The 18,986-nt window shown below is 54.0% G+C and overlaps 2 protein-coding genes and 1 long non-coding RNA gene across 5 annotated transcripts in view; 1 reads left to right on the forward strand and 2 right to left on the reverse strand.

The window, feature by feature from the left end:
• The window catches only part of LOC129468125 (DNA dC->dU-editing enzyme APOBEC-3B), a 39,903-nt gene extending 35,961 nt beyond the window's left edge, over nt 1-3,942 (reverse strand). The window contains exons 1-3 of one of the 3 annotated variants that reach the window (XM_055253278.2): nt 3,606-3,942; nt 1,849-2,005; nt 1-280 (exon numbers count right to left, since the gene is read on the reverse strand). In XM_055253278.2, coding sequence (XP_055109253.2) covers nt 1-280; nt 1,849-2,005; nt 3,606-3,622 — 454 coding nt within the window. In that variant the 5' untranslated portion in view covers nt 3,623-3,942. Of the gene's footprint in view, nt 311-1,848; nt 2,006-3,605 lie in introns of all 3 variants that reach the window. The other 2 variants (XM_063622578.1, XM_063622579.1) reach the window with 2 other exon arrangements.
• A 1,098-nt stretch (nt 3,943-5,040) lies between these two features.
• LOC129468135 (uncharacterized) lies at nt 5,041-6,888 on the forward strand. Its single transcript, XR_008652540.2, has 3 exons — nt 5,041-5,108; nt 5,859-6,042; nt 6,829-6,888. It is a non-coding gene; the product is annotated as an uncharacterized lncRNA (long non-coding RNA).
• LOC129468129 (DNA dC->dU-editing enzyme APOBEC-3A) lies at nt 5,313-10,539 on the reverse strand. The gene is made up of 5 exons (XM_055253294.2): nt 10,428-10,539; nt 8,835-8,979; nt 6,821-7,115; nt 6,289-6,404; nt 5,313-6,009 (listed from the first exon to the last, which is right to left on the reverse strand). Exons 1-5 carry the CDS (start codon nt 10,454-10,456, stop codon nt 5,995-5,997), a joined length of 600 nt encoding a protein of 199 aa, XP_055109269.2. The 5' UTR covers nt 10,457-10,539; the 3' UTR covers nt 5,313-5,994.
• Between the last annotated feature and the right edge of the window lie 8,447 nt (nt 10,540-18,986).

The following is an 18,986-nucleotide window of genomic DNA, read 5'->3' on the forward strand; positions in this document are numbered from 1 at the left end:
CTTCATAGTCCATGATCTTCACGCGGGCCCCTGCCTGACTTAGCCTGCGGAGCGCCCTCTGCCAATCTTTTTCCCAGTAGTAGTAGAGGCGGGCGGCGGAGATGGTCAGGGTGACATTGGGGTGGGCAGCCAGGAATTCGGCCACCTTCGCCACACAATCCAGGCAGGGGGTCCAGGATACAAACCAGGTGATCTGGAAGCACTTGTAAGCAGGCAGCTGGTTGCCACAGAACCAAGAGAGGAAGCACATTTCCGCGTGGTGCTCAGGCTGGAAATACATCTGAGAGAGGAGCAGGGGGCAGGGGATGCTCTGAGAGGGGGAGCAGGAGGAGAGCAGGAGTGGGGCAGGGGTCAGTCAGGGGCCAGGACAGGAGCCCAGGGGATCTTGCCATTGAAGCTCCTTTCTTCCATCCCCCCTGTTTGGTTTGAGTGATTGTCTGCTCCAAAGCTCACGTTCAGTGTTAATTGCTATAGTAATGGCCTTAAGAGGTGGCACCTAGAAGAGGCTATGAGGCTGTGGGGACTACACCTTTGTGGGTGCCACTGCTGTGGTTATTCAAGGGCGACTTCAGCACCTCTTTTCTGTCTCTTGCCCTCTATCTGGAAGGGCAGCATGTCAGACTAAACTCCTGCTTCCTCTTGCCCCCGTGGCATGGAGCAGCAGTGACTCGACATCCCAGGCCACTCTGTCTGGAGCATCCCCTGAGCTTTTGGCAACAACCTTCACCCTCACGTGACTGTTCAGTTCGCAGGCTGAGGCAGGAGAATCGCTTGAACCTGGCAGGTGCAAGTTGAGAGTGAGCCAGTGCACTCCAGCCCAGGCAACAAAGAGTGAAACTCGGTCTTAAAACAAAACAAAACAAAACAAAACAAAAACAGAACTGTGGGAAGTGGCCAGGTGCAGTGGCTCATGCTTGTAACCCCAGCACTTTGGGAGGCCAAGGCAGGTGACTCACCTGAGGTCAGGAATTCCCCAGCCTGGCCAACATGGTGAAACCCTGTCTCAACTAAAAATAGAAAAAATTAACTGGGTGTGGTGGCGGGCTTCTGTAATCCCAGCTATTCGGGAGGCTGAGGCCGAAGAATCACTTGAACCTGAGAGGTGGAGGTTTTAGTGAGCCGAGATTGTGCAATTGCACTCCAGCCTGGGTGCCAGAGCGAGATTCCATCTCAAAAAAAAAGGAAAAAAAAGAGAAAAAAGAAATGTGGGAAAAATACACAATTGAGAGCCTACTGCTGGGCATTTTATTTATTGTTGTGTTTTCTGCATTTCCAGCTGCTTAGGTCCTACTGTAGCAAGGGTTACAAAAGAAAAGAAGAACAAGTTTTCCTCTGCCTAGCCAGCTCACTCCAAGGACAGTTATAACACTGCCTGAAAAGTCAAGGCCAAAGGAATGGGCTCCAGACACCACCCCCACACCCCTCCAGAGCAAGGTTGAAGAAAATTAAAAAAAAAATTAAAAAAAAGACAAATTCCTTTACTGTCTCTCCTTTCCAGAACCATTAATTATAACTATATTTTACAAATGTCTGTATTTAGCCAGTTCCTGTTTTTCTTTTGATGTAGCTGCAAGGCCACCAGCTATAGAAGGCCCCAAGTTATGCCAAGTCATCTGTTATGCTATAGATTATGTGGCCTGTCACTGTTTGATTAATTGCCTTTGTTCTGCTTCTGTAAGTTTGCTTATAAATACCTCAATCTGTCTTTGTTAAGGGCTCAGCCTTTTTGGATGTGAGTCTGCTGAGCCAGTGCACCTAAATAAATCCTCCTGTCTCACCCATATCAGTCTCTCCAGTCCTCTAATTCCTGCAACACTGCCTGTGATTCTATTGAAGTTTGGGTGGTACCTGGCCTCGAAAGACCCCTGTGTCCCAAGGGAACTTTGAGGGGTCCTTCCTTATTTTCACTTCGTAGCACAGCCAGGTGTAGCTCCGACCACAGAGGATGGGTTCATTTTCAAAGTTGTAGTAGAATGTGGGTCGATACATCCGCTCCACCGGATTTCTGAAGGCACAAGAGAGAAACCGGCCCATGCAGGGAGTCCTCCCTGGAGTCCTCGGGGCTCATGTCCACTGAACACAGCTCTGGGGACGGCCCTGGGCCTCCCCCACCCCTCCACAGCCCTGAGAATTTCTGCTGCCTTCCCAGGCAGGAAGACTGAGTGGAGAGGAAGAGGAGGGGATGCTGGCAGGGGGGCGGGGGTGATCTCTCCCAGCTCTGGCCCAACTCTGGCCTTTCCAGGGGTACATTCCCCACCCTCCTAGTATTTCTGCCCACCCACTCCCCAACCCATTAGGAAAATGCAAAAGAGAATAAAACTCTTCACCCCTAAAAAATAGCTTTTAACCTTTCAGCTCAATTCCCTCCTGATGTTTCACTCTGCATGTTAACATTATTTTAAAATCATGGTAGAACCGAATTCTGAGGCCCAGGCCACTCTTCTAAGTGCTGCGCAGGTGTGGGCTCATGTGAGGCTGCCCTAGGCCTGCAGGGGCCATTCCCATCTTACAGAGGAGGTGCCAGAGGCACAGAGAGGTGAGGTAACCTGCCCAGGCCACAGAGCTGGGGACGGATGGAGCAGGGGCCCCTTTCCAGGCCAGCCCTATCCAGCATCTGCATCACGGGCCCTGTAGGAGAAAACTGATGGGGACTGGGCTCTCTTTTCACTAAATTTTAAAATAGGAGCATTTCTCCTAATCATTGCATTTTTTTCTCACATCCTCACATTCCATGTTACTGTTCTTTTTTTTTTTTTTTTTTTTTTTTTTTGATGAAGTCTCACTCTGTTGCCCAGGCTGGAGTGCAGTGGCATTATCTCAGCTCACTGCAACCTCCACCTCCCGGGTTCAAGCGATTCTCCTGCCTCAACCTCCCGAGTATCAACCCGTGCACCACCATGCACAGCTAATTTTTGTATGTTTTTTAGTAGAGACGGGGTTTCACCATATTGGCCAGGTTGGTCTCAAACTCCTGACCTCATGATCTGCCCGCTTTGGCCTCCCAAAGTGTTGGGATTACAGGTGTGAGCAACCACACTTGGCCACTGGTCACGTTCTAAAAGATGAAGAGTGACCTTGGAGTGGAACCTGTCTGGGGACATCTGCTCACCGTGGAATCATCCTTGGATGACATGATTTATCTTGTGCTTCAGAGACCATTCCTGCCCCCACACCCTCTCCTAAGACTTCGTATTTAAGCAAAGTAATTCTTACAGAAATTTCATCAAAGCGCTGAGAACAAAATGCCTGATTGCTCCAATCATCCTTTGGTTCAATTCTCCCAGTTCCTGAGCTCAGAAATGGTGGGAAGCACACAGAGGGAGCACCCACTCAGGGCGGGGACTAGTCCGGGCATGACTTTAAGGGACAGTCTCAGCAGGGGGCCTCGGCTGGTGCGGGTGGGGGAGGGGGCCCATTCAGAAGCAGCAGTGGGGTGATCACACAGCAGGGCAAAGAGCCTGACTGGGATTCAGGTGGCAGGGGAGCCAGAGGGGAGGGAGCCCAGGGCTGGGGCAGGGGCAGGGGGAGGCCAGGGTTGAGGCCCAGCAGGACCACCAGGCAGGAAGGGACAGGAGGGGCCCAGTGGACATAGTGGGCAGCGGTACCTGATCTGTGGATTCATGCTCAGCCTCTTAGATAAGCTTGTCCCAGTCCTGCTCTTTTTTTGAAGTGCTGTGTTTTCACTTCCTGCTTACAGCGTCCTTGCAGTTGGGCAGCCCTCCTTAAAATAACCTCTCAGGGCCTTGTGAGTCATGGCCCCTCCCCATTCCTGCTCAGGCATTGGTGTGGGAGGCCCCCGGGTGCTTTATGTTTCTCTGGCTCTGGCTCTGGCTCTGGTTTTCCCTGGGCCCTTCCTGCTGGCAGAGGAACCTCCGATAAAGACAGGCTGCTCTGTCTTTATCTGTCTTGGGCAGGACCCAACGGAATTGCAAAGAGAAAGAGAAAGGCATTGCAGCCAGAGCCCGGAAGGCGGGTCCAGATCCAGCTGAGAGAGGAGCAGGTGCCCCCTTGCCTGGTAGATGGGCAGGCTGGAGTCCCCTCTATACCACTCCCTCCCCAGCCCTAATGTGTGCCCAGAGCTTTGAGCAGCACCTCCCTGTTGAATGAGGGGAGGTTTTGAGAGTCCAGTGGGGAAGGAAGTGTGGACTCCGCACAGCACAAGTGAAGGCTTAGGTGTGCCTCGAGTTCCCCTACACTGGTCCCTTTGCCCAGAATGACTGCACATTTTTCATCACTTGCTTCCAACAAGTGGAGTTAGGGCTGTTATCAAACCCAGAGACACAAGCAAAGGGCAGCTTTGACAACCCGGTCCCTCCCGCACCCGCCCCTGCATGGAAAACGCCAGTCTTCTGCTCGGGGCGGGGCTGGGCTGCGCCCCGGAGTGCTCTGGGGCACCTGGAGGAGGTTTCTTTTCGTCAAGTCTCTGTCACTGTGTGTGGGTGCGAGTGTGTATGTGTTTTGTGCATGTGTTGTGTGTGTATGTGTTGTGTGTGTTGTGTGTATGTGTGTCGTGTGTGTGTCTGTGTTGTGTGTGTCTAGGCCAGGGAAACAGTGAGTCGTTTCTGCCCAGGAGCAGCTGCGTGTGAGGCCCGTTCTTGGTCATATACGCGGCTTCTGAGGACTTTCCAGAAATCGTGAGGTGGGAGCCGCCGCTGTAATCAGGCATATAAGTCACACATCCCAGAGTTGGGAACCAGCACAGAATGCCCAGGACAGATGCCAAGCTGAAGCCACAGCCCTGACACCTTCCGCCCTAGCCCTGGGCTCCGTCTCTGCCTCCAGAGCCTCCTGTCCCCGGGACTCAGCTCCCCTCCCCTCTGTGGCTGGGCTCTGCCTCCTGGGCTGCTCCTCTCCCCAGCGCTCTCTCTGGGCCCAGCCTGGACACCTGCCCCCTCCCTGGGCTCCTTCCCCCGACTGGGCCTGTCCTGGGTCTCAGCCATGGCCTCCCCTGGGCTCCCTCTCTAGGAGGTGGAATCAGGAAGGGGTGGACACAGGGCTGCTCCCGAGGGCCCCTGTGCACGTGTGTGGCTCCCTTCCAACAGGGAGACTGACTGCTGGCTGTCCTCTTACTGCTGGGCCTGTCCCTTCCAATCAGCGCCCAGGGCTCTGTGAGTGAGGGTGGGCGGGGCTCTGTGAGTGAGGGTGGGCGGGGCTCTGAGTGAGGGTGGGCGGGGCTCTGTGAGTGAGGGTGGGGTCTACGTTTAGGTTCCTCTCCGGTGAGGTTTAGCTGAGTTTTCTGGCTCCAGAGGGATGTCGTGTGACCTTTCCAGGCTACAGGTCCGCTACACAAGGAAAGACATCTACACATGTGCTAGTGTTTGTGGAAACTCTTGCAATTCATGACACAGTTACTGAGCAAAAGCAATTATGGAAGATTCTTAATTTTCTGTTAGTCTAGATACAAAGCCAAATCATCATTTCATTAATACATTGAAAATTATTCTGAGAATATTGAGCATATTGTTACTATTGTGTACTTGGAACATAAGGGAAATTTTCAGTTAAAATTAATTCAGTCTGCTTTGTTTTGTTTTTTTTTTTTTTTGAGATGGAGTCTGGTACTGTTGCCCAGGCTGGAGTGCAGTAGCGCAATCTCTGCTCACTGCAAGCTCTGCCTCCCGGGTTCACGCTACTCTCCTGCCTCAGCCTCCTGAGTAGCTGGGACTACAGGTGCCCGCTACCACGCCCGGATAATTTTTTGTATTTTTAGTAGAGACAGGGTTTCACCATGTTAGCCAGGATGGTCTCGATCCCCTGACCTCGTGATCCACCTGCCTCGGCCTCCCAAAGTGCTGGGATTACAGGTGTGAGCCACTGCGCCCGGCCCACTCTGATTTTTTAAAAATCTATTTGGTCAGGAGCGCACTGCTTTGCTGGCGTCTGTGAGCAGCTGGAGATGGTGGTGAACGGTCTGTTTGCATTTCTTGGAAGAAGATCTTTTATTCTGCTGCTCAACCCAGGTCTCTGCTTTCCTTAGAGACTGAGGCCCATCCTTCAGTTTCCCTGATTCTGGAAGAGCAGGGGGGTTGAATGGAGCAGGAGGTGAGAGAGTGGAAAGAGGGCACAGGGAGGAGGCCTGGGGACAGAGACAATGATGGGAGAGGAGGGAGGGACGCCGGAGGCGGGAGAGAGGGAGGCTGTGAGAAGGAAAGGGAGGGACGGAGCTGGGCACCCTGTGGGGAGCAGGGAACCCAGAGGAGGCTCTGAGCAGAGGGGAAGGCAAGGCCCAGGGGAGAGGGGAGGAGGGGGAGGCTGATGCCGCACCAGGCAGAGGGAGGAAGCCCTCACCTGGAGAATGGCCTGCAGCCTCCCACTCAGGGCTTGGCTGTACTCCTCTAGTCGAACCCAGGGCAAGAAGTGACGTCCCTGGTGGTCCACAAAGGTGTCCCAGCAGTGCTTAAATTCTGAAAAGGGACAGGGGAGATAAGTCATGCTCCCGCTGTGGGATCGGGGTGGCACCAAGGGCCCATGACTCTCAGGACAGACTTCCCACATCCTGGTTTCAGTCCCTCCTTTCCCTCTCCCTCCCCTAGGGACTTAGCTCCTTCATCGAGTAATTCCTTCCCATTGGAATCTGGGCCAGCCCAGTTCTCATTCTTTCAGGAAGCCCCAAGTTCTGCTTCCACTTCCAGCCACCCTCCCTGCCTTTCCCGGGGTCACATCTCCTGGCCTGGCCTCTCTCTTCCCATCGACCCCAAAGTCAGGTCCAGAGTGCAACCGTTGTCTCTGCAGGCAGCAGACCAAGGCCTTTCTCCTTTTCTTCCCAGGAACCTCTCCTGTCCCCACCCCACCCCACCCCACCTGAACCTTCCATTCTTACCATCGTAGGTCATGATGGAGACTTGGGCCCCAGCACCCCGCAGCATTTGCAGCGCCTCCTTATATAGGGGGTCGTAATCATAGATGCGGGCAGCAAAGAGGCGCAGTCTCACGTGTGTGTTCTCCTGAAGGAACGCACGCACTTGCTCCGCACAGCCCCAGGAGAAGCAGGGGCTCCAGGAGATGAACCAAGTGACCCTGTAGGTCTGGGCCAGGTCCAGCTGCAAAGAAGGAACCAGGTCCAGGAAGCACAGCTCCGCATGGCGGCCGTAAAAGCCACAGAAAAGATTCTTAGCCTAGAAAAGGAAACAGAGTGTGAAGTGATGTGTGGTGAACAGGGAGGGAGGGCCTGGACCAGGTGGGGCTGAGGAGGCAGGGGCCTCCAGCACAAAATTAGAGGCGTCCCCAAAACCCCAGTTATTAGGATGCATGATTTTCTATGCAATATTAAAAATATCAGATGTTACCCAAAAATCCTAAGATAAGCAAAATATTGTCCACTTAAATACAAACAGATCAGGAGCAATGATGTTTTATTTTGCCCCAGCTCTGATATACACAGGACAGCACTCTCCTGTCAGGCTTTATTAAAGTCTTTGGTTTTATTCATCATGATCTATTTGCATTAAATTTGTGTTTTAAAATATTGTATTAATTATTAAATTAAAATGTGTTTTCTCTAATTACTGAACATTTGGAGCCCCCTTCAATTTTGTACCCAAGGTCAGAGCCTTCAGGACCCTCAACCCAGGCCCAACCCTGCAGGGAGGGGCTACAGAGATGGGGGCAGGGAGGAGGGGCCGGCAGAGCCCCAAGGTCATTGGCCTGATGCCCCTGAGTGAGTGTGGTTCCTTCAAGGGGAGATTGACCAGCTCTACTCATCAACTCTCCTACTCCCATCCCATCTGTGGCCCATAATTCTGGAAGCTTCTATTCTGTGCCACAACCTGTGCTGAGCCCAAATGTGATATAAACTTAGGCCAAAACGAATTCCACCAAAAGTAGTGGGGAAGAGAAGACCAGCAGGACTCACTCCAACGTGGGAAGGTCCCTGGGACATGGCATAATTGTCATTATCGTGACTTATAGAAATATGATATTTACTCCAAACTTCAGAGAAAATGATTTTCCACTAAGACTAGGAACTGATCAGGCTGGGGACAGCAGGGCAGCAAGGACTGTGATTGTGATGGGGACAAGGACAGGGAAGGACTCCATTCAGAGGGGACGCAGGGTGGAGTGGATGACATGGTTTGTGCTGAGAAGGGGCTGTGGGTCATTCCTGGGGGAGTCCCACTGCTTAGGCGGTGATGGAGACTGGCACCCTTGAAAGGATGTTCCAAGCAGTGTGTGTGGATCCAGCAAGGCCCACATTGAGCTCATAGAGCCTAGAGAAGTCCCCAGTTTCCAGCACCAGAGCCAAGCAGAACTTGGCCTCTCCAGACAGAGGCTGTGCTGGGTAGGGGCCAGGGAAGAAAGTCCCCTGGGCTCAGGGCTCCTCAGCCTAGCCTGGCCCCCTCAGCCTTTCCTGGCCCAGTTCTTCCCCAAATGCTGGCCATCTTTACATCCTGACATGGGACCTGTCCTGGCCTTGCTGTGGGCTCCACCCTGGGCAGGACAGAACCCCTGATCGGCCTCTCCTGCCTCAGTCTCTCTCCCCGCAGGATGAGACCCAGGAGCGGGCACTGGGTCATCCTGGCCTTGTGAGTCAGGCAGGCCCTGAGTCCTCACATCCCACAGTTCCGAATGGTTCCTGGTGAGAGCTGCGAGTGTGAGGGGATCCTGGGAGGGTCCTCAGGAAGCACTTTGCCATCGGGCAGACTCAACCCCACCTGGCCATGGAGAGTCACTGAAGCCGAAGTCTCCCCCCAACCCCAGGGCCAAGCAGCAGCAGCTGCAGGAAGCACAAGTGACAAACACTGCAGGACACCACAGGTACCACCTAGAACCTTCTACCTGTGAGTGTCCTTGGATTGGGAGGGCCCGGCCTGGATGTGAGTGGCTGGGTTGGTCACCTGGTTGTGTATAAAGCCCCTGTGCTGGTCCATCTTGACCCAGGTGCCATTGTCCAGGCGCTCCACCTCGTAGCACAGATAGGTCTTACGACATTTAATGCCATTGTTAAAGTTGGAAGTGAATACGTGTGGATCCATCAAGTGTCTGTGGACAGCCGGAGAAAAGACCAGATGAGGAAGAGCCCTTCTGGACTGCTCTGCTTCTGCCTCCCTCCCCAGGCTTCCTCCCTTTCACCCCACCCTCCTTCCCCCTGCTCCCCACATCCCTTAGCACCGCCTCCAAACCTTCCCCTCTGATCACTTCTGTGGCTCACTGGGAGATCACTGCAGCCTGGAGGCCTGTCTAAGCCTTGTCAGGGTCTCACCAGGGTCAGCTCAGTGTGCTCAGGGTCTCCGGGGAGGAAACTGCTCCTCTCCCTGGGGTGGGGCTGGGTCTTCTTCCCTGGCCTCACCATGCACCCCTGTCCTGGCTCAGCTTGCCCTCAGTCCCTGCTGGAGATGGACCCACTGGGGCTTTCTCCTGCCGGTGGGGTTAACTCCTTCCACACCCAGCATGGGGACAGTGACACTCCTGAGGGGGATCATTGGGGAGAGGAACTTGCCAGGGACTTCTTTTCGGATAATTCATAGGATTTTCCACATCCCTTAGGGTGCCCTGAGGTCTCCCAAATGTGCTTCTCAGGCAGTTGAGACGGGGAAGTTCAGGACTCCTGGGCTGGAACACCAGCCCCACCTTGAAGGCCTCTCCCAGCCCCTCTCTACGCATCCTGACATAACCAGAATTAGAAAAATCTCTGTTTGGATGTAGCAGCAAATGAAAGAAAGAAGGAAAGAAAGAAAGAGAAAGAAAGAAAGAAAGAAAGAAAGAAAGAAAGAAAGAAAGAAAGAAAGAAAGAAGAAAGAAAGAAAGAAAGAAAGAAAGACAGAAAAGAAAGAAAGAAAGAAAGGAGGGAGGGAGGAAGGAAGGAAAGAAAGAAAGAAAGAAAGAAAGAAAGAAAGAAAGAAAGAAAGAAAGAAAGAAAGAAAGAAAGAAAGAAAGAAAGGTAGGTGGGTTCAAAATGTTCCCTAACATTTCGAGTAGACTTGGGTATGAATCTGGGCCCTACCACTCACTTGCTTTGTGTTCTCAAGAAAAGGAAACAAGGCTTCCTCATAGCAAAGCAGTCCTACAAGCAACCCCCTTTTCTAAATATTAGGGAGAACAAGATGACACTGAACATAAAAAGGGCTTAGGCCAAGTCCAGACACATGGTACATTTGCAAGAAATAGTAGATGCTCATTTAAAGACAAGTGAGGAGAATCCCCTCTCTGACCGTCTTCACTGCCTGGGGGACAGCACCATTATCTATTGGGATTTTCAGGCTCCCTGTGCACCTGCCCCAGGAGGTGGAAGGAGACCTGGATTTGGTACCATCAGAGGAGAGACCAGCGCTGGGACCAAAACTGGGAACCTAGAGCAAGAGGCCAGGTCCAGAGAGAGGGTCAGGAGGAAAAGAGAGGCCCCAGGGGTTTGAGGGTGAGAGGTGAGTGCTCATCAGAAAAGCTCGAAGAGGAGGCTGAGGCTCAGAGGTGCTCGGAGGGGCTTCCCATACCTGGGCCTGGATGCTGAGTTGGCTTCCATGTGCTTGTCCCTTCTCAGTTCCTGGTCTGTGTCCTCCCACTCCTGCGACTTGCTCAAGGTGTGGTGTTAAGATCTTCACCAACATTCTCTTAGGATTCGGGAGCCTTAATATATTATCAGAGCGACCTGGAAGCTGCTGAGTCAGCGATACCCTGCCCCACCCCTTCTCCAACTCAGGCCACGCATGCCACCCACATTAACATCAGAACAAGGAAGTTCTCTGCCATGCCTTTGGGCAAGCTTTGGTTTTGATGTGCCCACTCTGACAACTGACCCACCAGACACTGTGGAGTGACAATGGGGATGTAGACCTGGCCACAATTTGCTCCCTTTGGGCCACAGGAATCTGGAAGGCAGGAGACCGGGGGCAGGTGAGAAGACAAGTGTCCACACCCTGGAGAAAGGCCCTGAATAACACTCAGGGCTCCGGAGAGCAGGATCCAGGGCAGCCACCCCTGTGTCCTCCCCTGCGGCCAGTGCAGGACGTGCCTGGTCCAGGTTCCCTGGCACCTGCTGCATCCTGGGCTGTCTGTTAGGGTCCTGCATCTTCTTCCCTGGCTGTGGAGATGGGAGACCAGCAGGTCCTGCATCCTCCTATGCATCAGTGTATCTAATAATTATAAACTAGAGCGAGGAGTGTTTTCATCCTCATTACCCAGAGGAGATGCTAAAGGCTCTGAAAGGTACCTAGAGATTCAGGCAGGAATCAGAGTCCCCAGCAGGGACACACCCCCACCCCATCAGAAGGGCCACCCTGTGCCTTTTCTCCCACCTCTGCGCCCTGCAGAAGTGTGAGGGACACTGCGCTCCTGCCCCAAGTGAGCCCCTGAGTCCTGGCAGCAGGCCTGGCGCCATCCTTTCCCAGGTCCACCTGCTACACCCAGCACAGCTGCCCCTGGAAGGTGCTGGCCCTGTGGGCCCAGGGGCTGTCCCTGTCCTGCCTGCTCCCCTGTCCTGGCTCTTACTAGACCCCCCTGTCCTTGGCCAGCAATCCTCCCACCTCAGCACAGTGTCCCTGCCATCTTGGTGGGCACCACAGACTAGAGGAGGCCCTGTTCTCTGCCGTGAGGACCCCTCCCATTCTGTCTCCAGATGTTGGACTCCTCTAGTCAAGAAGATGTCCCCTGGGGGCTGTCAACTCCCATTTGAGTCTCAGGTGGTTCCGGTGTGAGCTCATCTTGGTGTGTTGTGTGAGTCTGACCAGAGGCCACCCTTCCTAGTTCACACTCGAGGCACACACAGCGGGATGCCCCGCAGTACCCACAGCCCACCTGGGCCACAGACCGCACCTGTACCAACTTTGGGAGGACCCAACCCTTCCCCAACCCTTCCCGGTGGCTCCTGCTGCCCAGAGTGATGGCCTTTCCCCTGGCTCAACATGCGTCAAATGCCCCTGGAGCAAATACACCCCTGGACCCATGGCCAGGACAGCCCCCACATGAGCTTTCTACGGGGAGACCCAGCAGAGCTGCAACAGGGGACAGCGCTTTGTTCAGCATCTCTGGGGCGTCTCCTGCATCTCCTGCCTCTGGGTCCTCAGCCTTGGGTTCCAGGGTCTCCCCAGCTCACCCACCCTGGGCACATCCTCCTCCCTGCTGCCCCAGCCAGCCCAGGCCGCACTGGACTCCTGACTGCCCCATGCCTGCCTCCCCTCTCTGACCCAGACAGGTCCGAATCTTCCAGAATGTCTCCAAATCCATAAGATCCACTTTATGGCCCATCACAGAAATAGGCACATTGTCTGTTTCTCTTTCTAGTTTTACAAACCAGTAAGGTTAGACTATCAGCACATCTGCACATCTGTGAACCTTCTCATTTGATAACAAAGACGGCCTCAGACTAAAATGTTTAAAGCGAAGTGGGGCCCAGCTACTGTCCAGAGTTCAATTCTCAGTAACTCACTGTACAAGCCATGCACCCAGGCAGGGCTCCAGAGAGGAGAGAAGAGAGGGTGTTGGGGTATCCCCACCAGCAGAGAGGGAGGCCAGGACCCTCCCTGGCCAAGGGTGGACGGGGGAGCCACTGGTGGGCGTCTGCAGCCCAGACATGAGTGGGGAACAGTCTCACTCTAGCCCCTGGACCCAGGAACTTCCATAAGGGCCACAACCTGGAACCTCTGAGTGAGCTCCCCAGGGACTTATGTGCTGCACCCCCTGCCAGTGCCCCCATATCCTTCTATGCACTAGGTCCTGACTCTCTCCAGGCAGGAATGTCCCAGACACAACTGGCCCCTTCCTGGTCCCCCTGCAGCGGGGGCAGGGCAGGGTCTGTAAGGCATCAGGGGAACCCAGGGCTGGTTAAGAGTATGCACCTTCCCTGGGCCAACTGTGAGGAAGACGGAAGGAGATTCCACCCCTTCCTGGGGAAGGACAGCCCCTCCCCCATTTCCGTCCCTGGAATGTTGGCTGAACAATCAATGTGATAAATGTGAAAATTTGATAAAATACCAGGTCTTGCTAGAGTTTCCATAGGAGCCTGGGGAAGGTTCAAGGGGAGAGAAAGAAACTGGATCCCCAAGGCGGAAGCAGGAGAGTGGCCTCCTTACAGGTGCAAGCTTCCCTGGGATTTGCTCAGGTCCCCTGTAAGGAAAACTGGGGACAGGGCAAGTGCCCCACAGGGGTCCAGACTGGGTGACAGGGCCAGACCAGGGCAGAGGGACCCTGAAGCGGTCCCTGATTGCTGGGCCCCTCAGCCCAGGTCACCCTGGGACCAGAACGGAGGTCCCGCCCGGGTCTGGAGTCCATGCTGCTGTGTACGAGGTCCCGGCTCTGCCACCACGGTGGGGCCCTGACCGCTACAGCCCAGAGGAACCACAAGCTTCCAGTTCCTAGCCCAGGTCTGAGCAGTGTCATGGGGCTGCATCCAGTCCCCTCCCCTGGACCCACAGGGCTCCCAGGTCATAGGCAAAGCTCTGAGATGAGACCCAGGGAAGCTGGGAGTCTGAGGAGCTTGGGAGAGAAGGGGCTCCCTGCTCCTGTGCCCCGTCCCCAACAGAGTGACATGACAAAAAGGACCCTTCCTTGGGATACCCCAGACACACACAGATGCCCACTTCAACATTGCCCCGGAGCAGGGTGAGGGGACAGCCTCAGCATCCACCTGCTCCTCTGGCTTTGATTCTGGGCTCTGACAACAGACCCCCCCTCCTCATTCTAGAAGCAAGTGATCAAAAAAACCAAAGGATCTCTCCAAGCAAAGGGGCCAAGCTGGGGGGGTGGGGGGACAAAGGGTGGGGAGAATAGGGAGGTGGAGGGGGTGGCTGCACTGGCCATTGGACAGGGGACAGTGCTCTCCTCCCAGGGTGGGGCCCTCTGTCCCCCATACCCCCACTGGGGTGGCCTCTTTGCCCAGAGTGACTACATGTTGTCCATTTTTTGGTCACTTGCTTCAAGGGGTGGAGCTGGGGCTGTTGTCAGAACCCAGAAATGAAAACGAGAGGATCGGGGTTGATGACGTGGTTTCCCCAGCATTCTTCCTGGTAAGAATTGCTGCAATCCTCTGACTTGGGGCAGAGCTGAGGTAGACATCTGGGTGTGTCTGGGGAACCCCGGGGAAGGTTCCTTTCTGTCTTTTCACTGTCTGTGTGTGCTTGTGTGTCTGTGTGTGTCTGTGTCTTTGCCGCCAGAAGGAGCTGGGCCTGTTTGCTCATGAGCAGCTGTTGAGGAGGCCCGCTGTGTACCACATATGCGGCTCCTGAGGTCCTGAGGTGGAAGCCCCATACTGCATCCACCACCCCGGGGGGCAGAGAAGGAGCCCAGAGAAGGAGGGACTTCCCACCTCGTGGAAGGCCAGGAATTGGAAAGACCAGTGTCCCTTGTGCTGGGGCAGCACAGTGGGGCCCCTCTCTCCCTCCCTCACCCCCATGCTCCTGGTCAACCTCCTCCTGCTCCAGCCCTGGCTGCCAGGGCCAGCCCCCCCGCTTCTCTATGGGGTGGGACGCTGGTGAGCCACGTATTCACGGGAGGACCCTCAGCACAGAATGAGCCCTGGACGGTCCATGCATGTGATTGACATTGCTCACTTCACCAACCCATCCGCTCCCTCCCTTCCTGATGTAGGCAGCAGGAGAGGGGCAGAGTCACAGACATTCCAGGAGGGAAAACCTTCTGGAAGAGCCTACTTGACATGCCTGGTATCCTTGGCTCCCAGACAAGTCTGGACCACCGATCCCACATGATAAAAAGGACCTTTCCACGAGATACTCCCAGACACAGCCAGATGCCCCATAGAGAAGGCGGTGGGCAGGTCCTGCTGGTCCTGGCCCCACCCAGTCCTCCGAGGGAAGCATCCACAACTGTTTCTGCTCCTTGGCCTCCGACACCCCAATGCCATCCCTGGAGGGCCTGGGCTGCCCCTGCACGGTGAGCTCCTGGCCAATGACAGCCGGGGGCCCTGCTCTCGGCACCACCCTCCTCCAGGGGTGGAGACCCAGGCCTTGGCTCTGTGAGCTCCTAGGTCTGTTTCTGGATGCAGCTCAGCTCCCTCTGCTATGCACACAGTAAGTGCCCAGCATGTGCGCCATGGCTCAAGTTGGGGATGTAGGAGTCTGGGCTGGGAGGAAGGGCCTGGCTTCCATCTCTGGCTGTGGATGGAGAGGGCACCAAGCCCACGGTGTCACTCGTGTCACTTGGCCGTTCACTCGTGCTGGGCAGAGTTTCTCTCGCAGGCTCCTGTGTACTGTATGGTGTCTTCCACTGTGCAGAAATTTCAAATATAGCCCAGTCAAATATATCAGGCTGTCTTCCCTTGGGCTCACATCTAAGGTCATGGCTGCCCCACCCTTCCTATGTGTAGAAATTCTTACCTGTCTCTCCACGGCATGTCGCCTCTCCAGGGAAGACTCCGTGCCTGCCTCGTGGAAACACCCAGAGTAGAAAAGGCGGCATCCCCGGGGCAGGGAGGCCTGAGGGCCGTAGTGTTTGGCATTGTGTGCCTTGTTTATGCCAGCTTTCTCAACCACAAGGTTACAAAAGTGTTTTCCTGTATTTCTTCCTATTCTCTTGCATATGTAGATAAATACGCATGTGTGAGACACACGTGCACACACACACACACACACAGGCACACACCACCACACATTTGTTGAGCCAAGTGGGTGATGCTCTATCAAGTGCACCAAGCTGGCTTCTTCCTCAGGGCTTTTGTGCCTGTGCATGGGTCCCTTTTCATGGGCTGCTTGAGCCCAGCTTCTCCCATGACAGCCCGTGTGTCTGCCTCCCTCCCAGGCACAGAGCAGGAACAGCAGCCCTGCCCTCTTCACTGGGCAAGCGTGCCGTGCACAGGTAGGTGTTCAATACTGGATGAATAATTCATACTAACAAACCCTGTTCAACCCACCAAGTGTAAACTGCTGAGGTGTCCCAGTATTCCTTGGGACACACTTTAGAATTCACGGGTCACCCAGGGCGGGTGAAAGCTCGCTTTTCTTTTTCCTCTTCAGCCACGTAACTTGCCGATGCCCACTCTTCCAATGCCAGCGTGAAAGCTCCAGTGAGTGCCCTAGAGGGGCAGAACACCAGCTGAAGCTCTTTTTTGTGAAGTCTGTGCAAACTGCAGCAATCCACAACCATGAGCTTCACCCAATTCTCCTCCTTACTAATGAGGAAGTACACGGGTGGCACAGAAATAAAGAATTTACATAAGCACTCTCTAATGAGATTTTATAAATTGCTACTCTTAGGCAATGTGACCTAGTGGGCAAGAATGTCGGCAGCTTGCATTGTGCAATTTGCCAGAGCCCAGCCCATGTCCAGTGCAAAGGGGGTGAAATTTCTCCTTGTGGCTTTAGAGCTTCCTTCTGAGTACCCGCCCACCCTCCTACTCACACTCTTCTGAATGTTATAGCTTTATAATTGTATTGAGACTTTGTACAGCTCACTCTTCCGATTGTTATAGCTTTAAAATAGTATGGACTTTTCTTTTTTTTGGGGGGGTGGGGGACAAGAGTCTTGCTCTGTCACCCAGGTTGGAGTGCAGTCCTGTGATCTCAGCTCACTGCAACCTCTGCCTCCCGGGTTCAAACGATTCTCCTGCCTCAGCCTCCTGAGTAGCTGGGAACTATAGGCGTGCACCACCACGCCCAGCTAATTTTTGTATTTTTAGTAGAGACGGGGTTTCACCATGTTGACCAGGCTGGTCTTGAACTCCTGACCTCAGGTGATCTGCCTACCTCAGCCTCCCAAAGTGCTGGGATTACAGGCGTGAGCCACCATGCCCAGCCATGTATTGACATTTTCTACCTCAACTCTCTTTATCTTTCGTAGTTTTCGAAATCAAATTAGTGGATCCAAGTCCTATGAATGCAATGACCAGCTTGTCAGGTTCCAGTAAAGCCCTATCAACATTTTTAATGTGCTTGCACTCATTTATAGATTAGTTGGGTAGATGATTGATACTGGCAACCTCAAGCCTGCATTTATAATTGATTTGAGACTTCCATCAAGGGCTGGACACACTGTGGGAGCTTAAGGAAGGACAGTGTGCTTCCTGTCCTGGCACCGCATGGCAGCCAAGCTTGGAGGGTCCCCAGAGCCGCCTTCACCACCCCCACGTGACGCCCTGCCCTTTGCTTGTGTGTCTGGGTTTGACAACAGCCCTGACTCCACTCATTGGAAGTAAGTGATAAAAATTGTGCAGTCATTCTGGGCAAAGGGGCCAGTGTAGGGGAGGCAAGAGGGGCTCACCCTGGTGAAAGAACCCCGCAGTTAGTCATGTCACAGGGAAGGTCTCAGGGAGACCTGACCACCGTCCCCCAGAACCCCCCTTCCAAGGGCCCAGGCCCCCTGTCCCCTGGGGCTTCACTCACAGCTTGGCCACGACCTCTTTCTTCCTCCCTGGGATGAGGCCCAGTGCCTGGAGATGGCCAGCCATCCCTCTGGGGGCCACCAGGTGACCAGCAGGAGAGCCGCATCTGCAGGAGCAGATGTGGGGGCAGAGCCTGGATCCTGAGCGTGGCCGCGGGCCTGGGTCTTGTTGTGTGTAATAACCGAACGCTGCTCAGCCCCTCAGGCAGCTCTGCTGGTCCCCACAGCCACGGACCTCCCTCCAGCTCCCTCTGTTCCCACGCCCCTGTCCTCCTGTCTCCTTCGTGTCCACTGCCTCCTGTCCTCCCGCAGTTGCCTGCAGCCCTGCCCTGCCCTTCTCCTCCCTCCTCTCTTCTCCTTTCCTTCCATCTCTCCAGGGATCTGAGCCTACTAGCGCTTCCCTTCGGGCCTGAAAGGCTGCCAGACTTCTTCCTGCCCTCCTGCGCCATCCCCTCTCGTTGCTTCTCCTAATCCCCTCCACTAAATAATTATTTTCCCCCAGGCCTATATAGTCACTGTCAACGTTGTGGCACAGTTTGGCCCCAGATATGTGAGCAGAAGTTTCCCAAGCGGAGACCTGGGGAAGGCTCCCCTTTCTGGACAATCCTGTCATCCAGGGTGACCAGGGCTGGGAGGCTGGACCCAGGGGCTTCAGGCTCTGCAGATGGAGAGGCAAGAGAGTGCCAGTGCCCGCCATGGCTGAGGTTGGGAGGTGGGGGCTGCTGTCCAGGGGCAGAGTCCATCCTCCATGTGGAACCCCTCCCACCTGGGCTCCCTAAGGGGTGGAATCCGGAAGGGGTGGGAACAGGGCTGCTCCCAAGGCCCCCTGACTACACGTGTGTGGCTCCTTTCCAACAGGGAGACTCGCTGCTGGCTCTCCTCTTATTGCCTGGCCTGTGCGTTCTGACCAGGGCTGGCCAGCAGTGGGGAGCTCTGTGAGTGAGGTCAGAGTTTGAACTCAGGTGCTTGTCCCAGAAAGGTTAGCTGTGTTTTCTCATCCTAGAAGGAGTTAGTGTGACTTTTGCCCTACATGAAGGTCCACTCCAAAAGGAATGACATTTATTCATTTCCTAGTGTTTATTTACACACTTGCAATTCATGGTACAATTACCTAACAAATTATGGAAGATTCTTAACATTTTATTTTAGAAGTGTAGCTTCAAAGCCAATTAAAATAATCATTTCATTAATAAATCAAAAACTATTCCCAGAGTATTAACCATAATCATACAATTTAATTCTTGAAACATTTTTTTTTTTTTTGAGACAGAGTCCCGCTCTGTCACCGAGGCTAGACCTCAGCTCACTGCAACCTCCATCTCACAGGTTCAAGTGATTCTCCTGCCTAAGCCTCCTGAGTAGCTGGGATTACAGGCACACACCACCGCACCTGGCTAATTTTTGTGTTTTTAGTAGAGACAGGGTTTCACCATGTTGGTCAGTCTGGTCTTGAACTTCTGACCTCAGGTGATCCACCTGCCTTGGTCTCCCAAAGTGTTGTGATTACGGGCGTGAGCCACTGCGCCCGGCCAAAACATAAGATAAATTTTTAATTAAAATTAATTCACTCTGATTTTTTTAAAAATCTACTTGGTCAGGAGTGCATTGCTTTGCTGGCGTCTGTGAGCAGCTGGAGATGGTGGTGAACGGCCTGTTTGCATTTCTTGGAAGAAGATCTTTCATTCTGCTGCTCAACCCAGGTCTCTGCTTTCCTTAGAGACTGAGGC

Source organism: Symphalangus syndactylus, chromosome 18 (assembly GCF_028878055.3).
Source record: "Symphalangus syndactylus isolate Jambi chromosome 18, NHGRI_mSymSyn1-v2.1_pri, whole genome shotgun sequence".
NCBI lineage: Eukaryota > Metazoa > Chordata > Mammalia > Primates > Hylobatidae > Symphalangus > Symphalangus syndactylus.

What these genes read in the sequence shown, in the direction of transcription:
- LOC129468129 (XM_055253294.2), bottom strand. Translation starts at nt 10,456, where the DNA reads ATGGAAGCCAACTCAGCATCCAGGCCCAG. An exon ending in GGGGCTTTATACACAACCAG is followed by an intron (nt 7,116 to 8,834) that starts GTGACCAACCCA and finishes TTCCTTTTCTAG; the next exon opens with GCTAAGAATCTTTTCTGTGG. An exon ending in CTCCATCATGACCTACGATG is followed by an intron (nt 6,405 to 6,820) that starts GTAAGAATGGAA and finishes GTCCCTTTTCAG; the next exon opens with AATTTAAGCACTGCTGGGAC.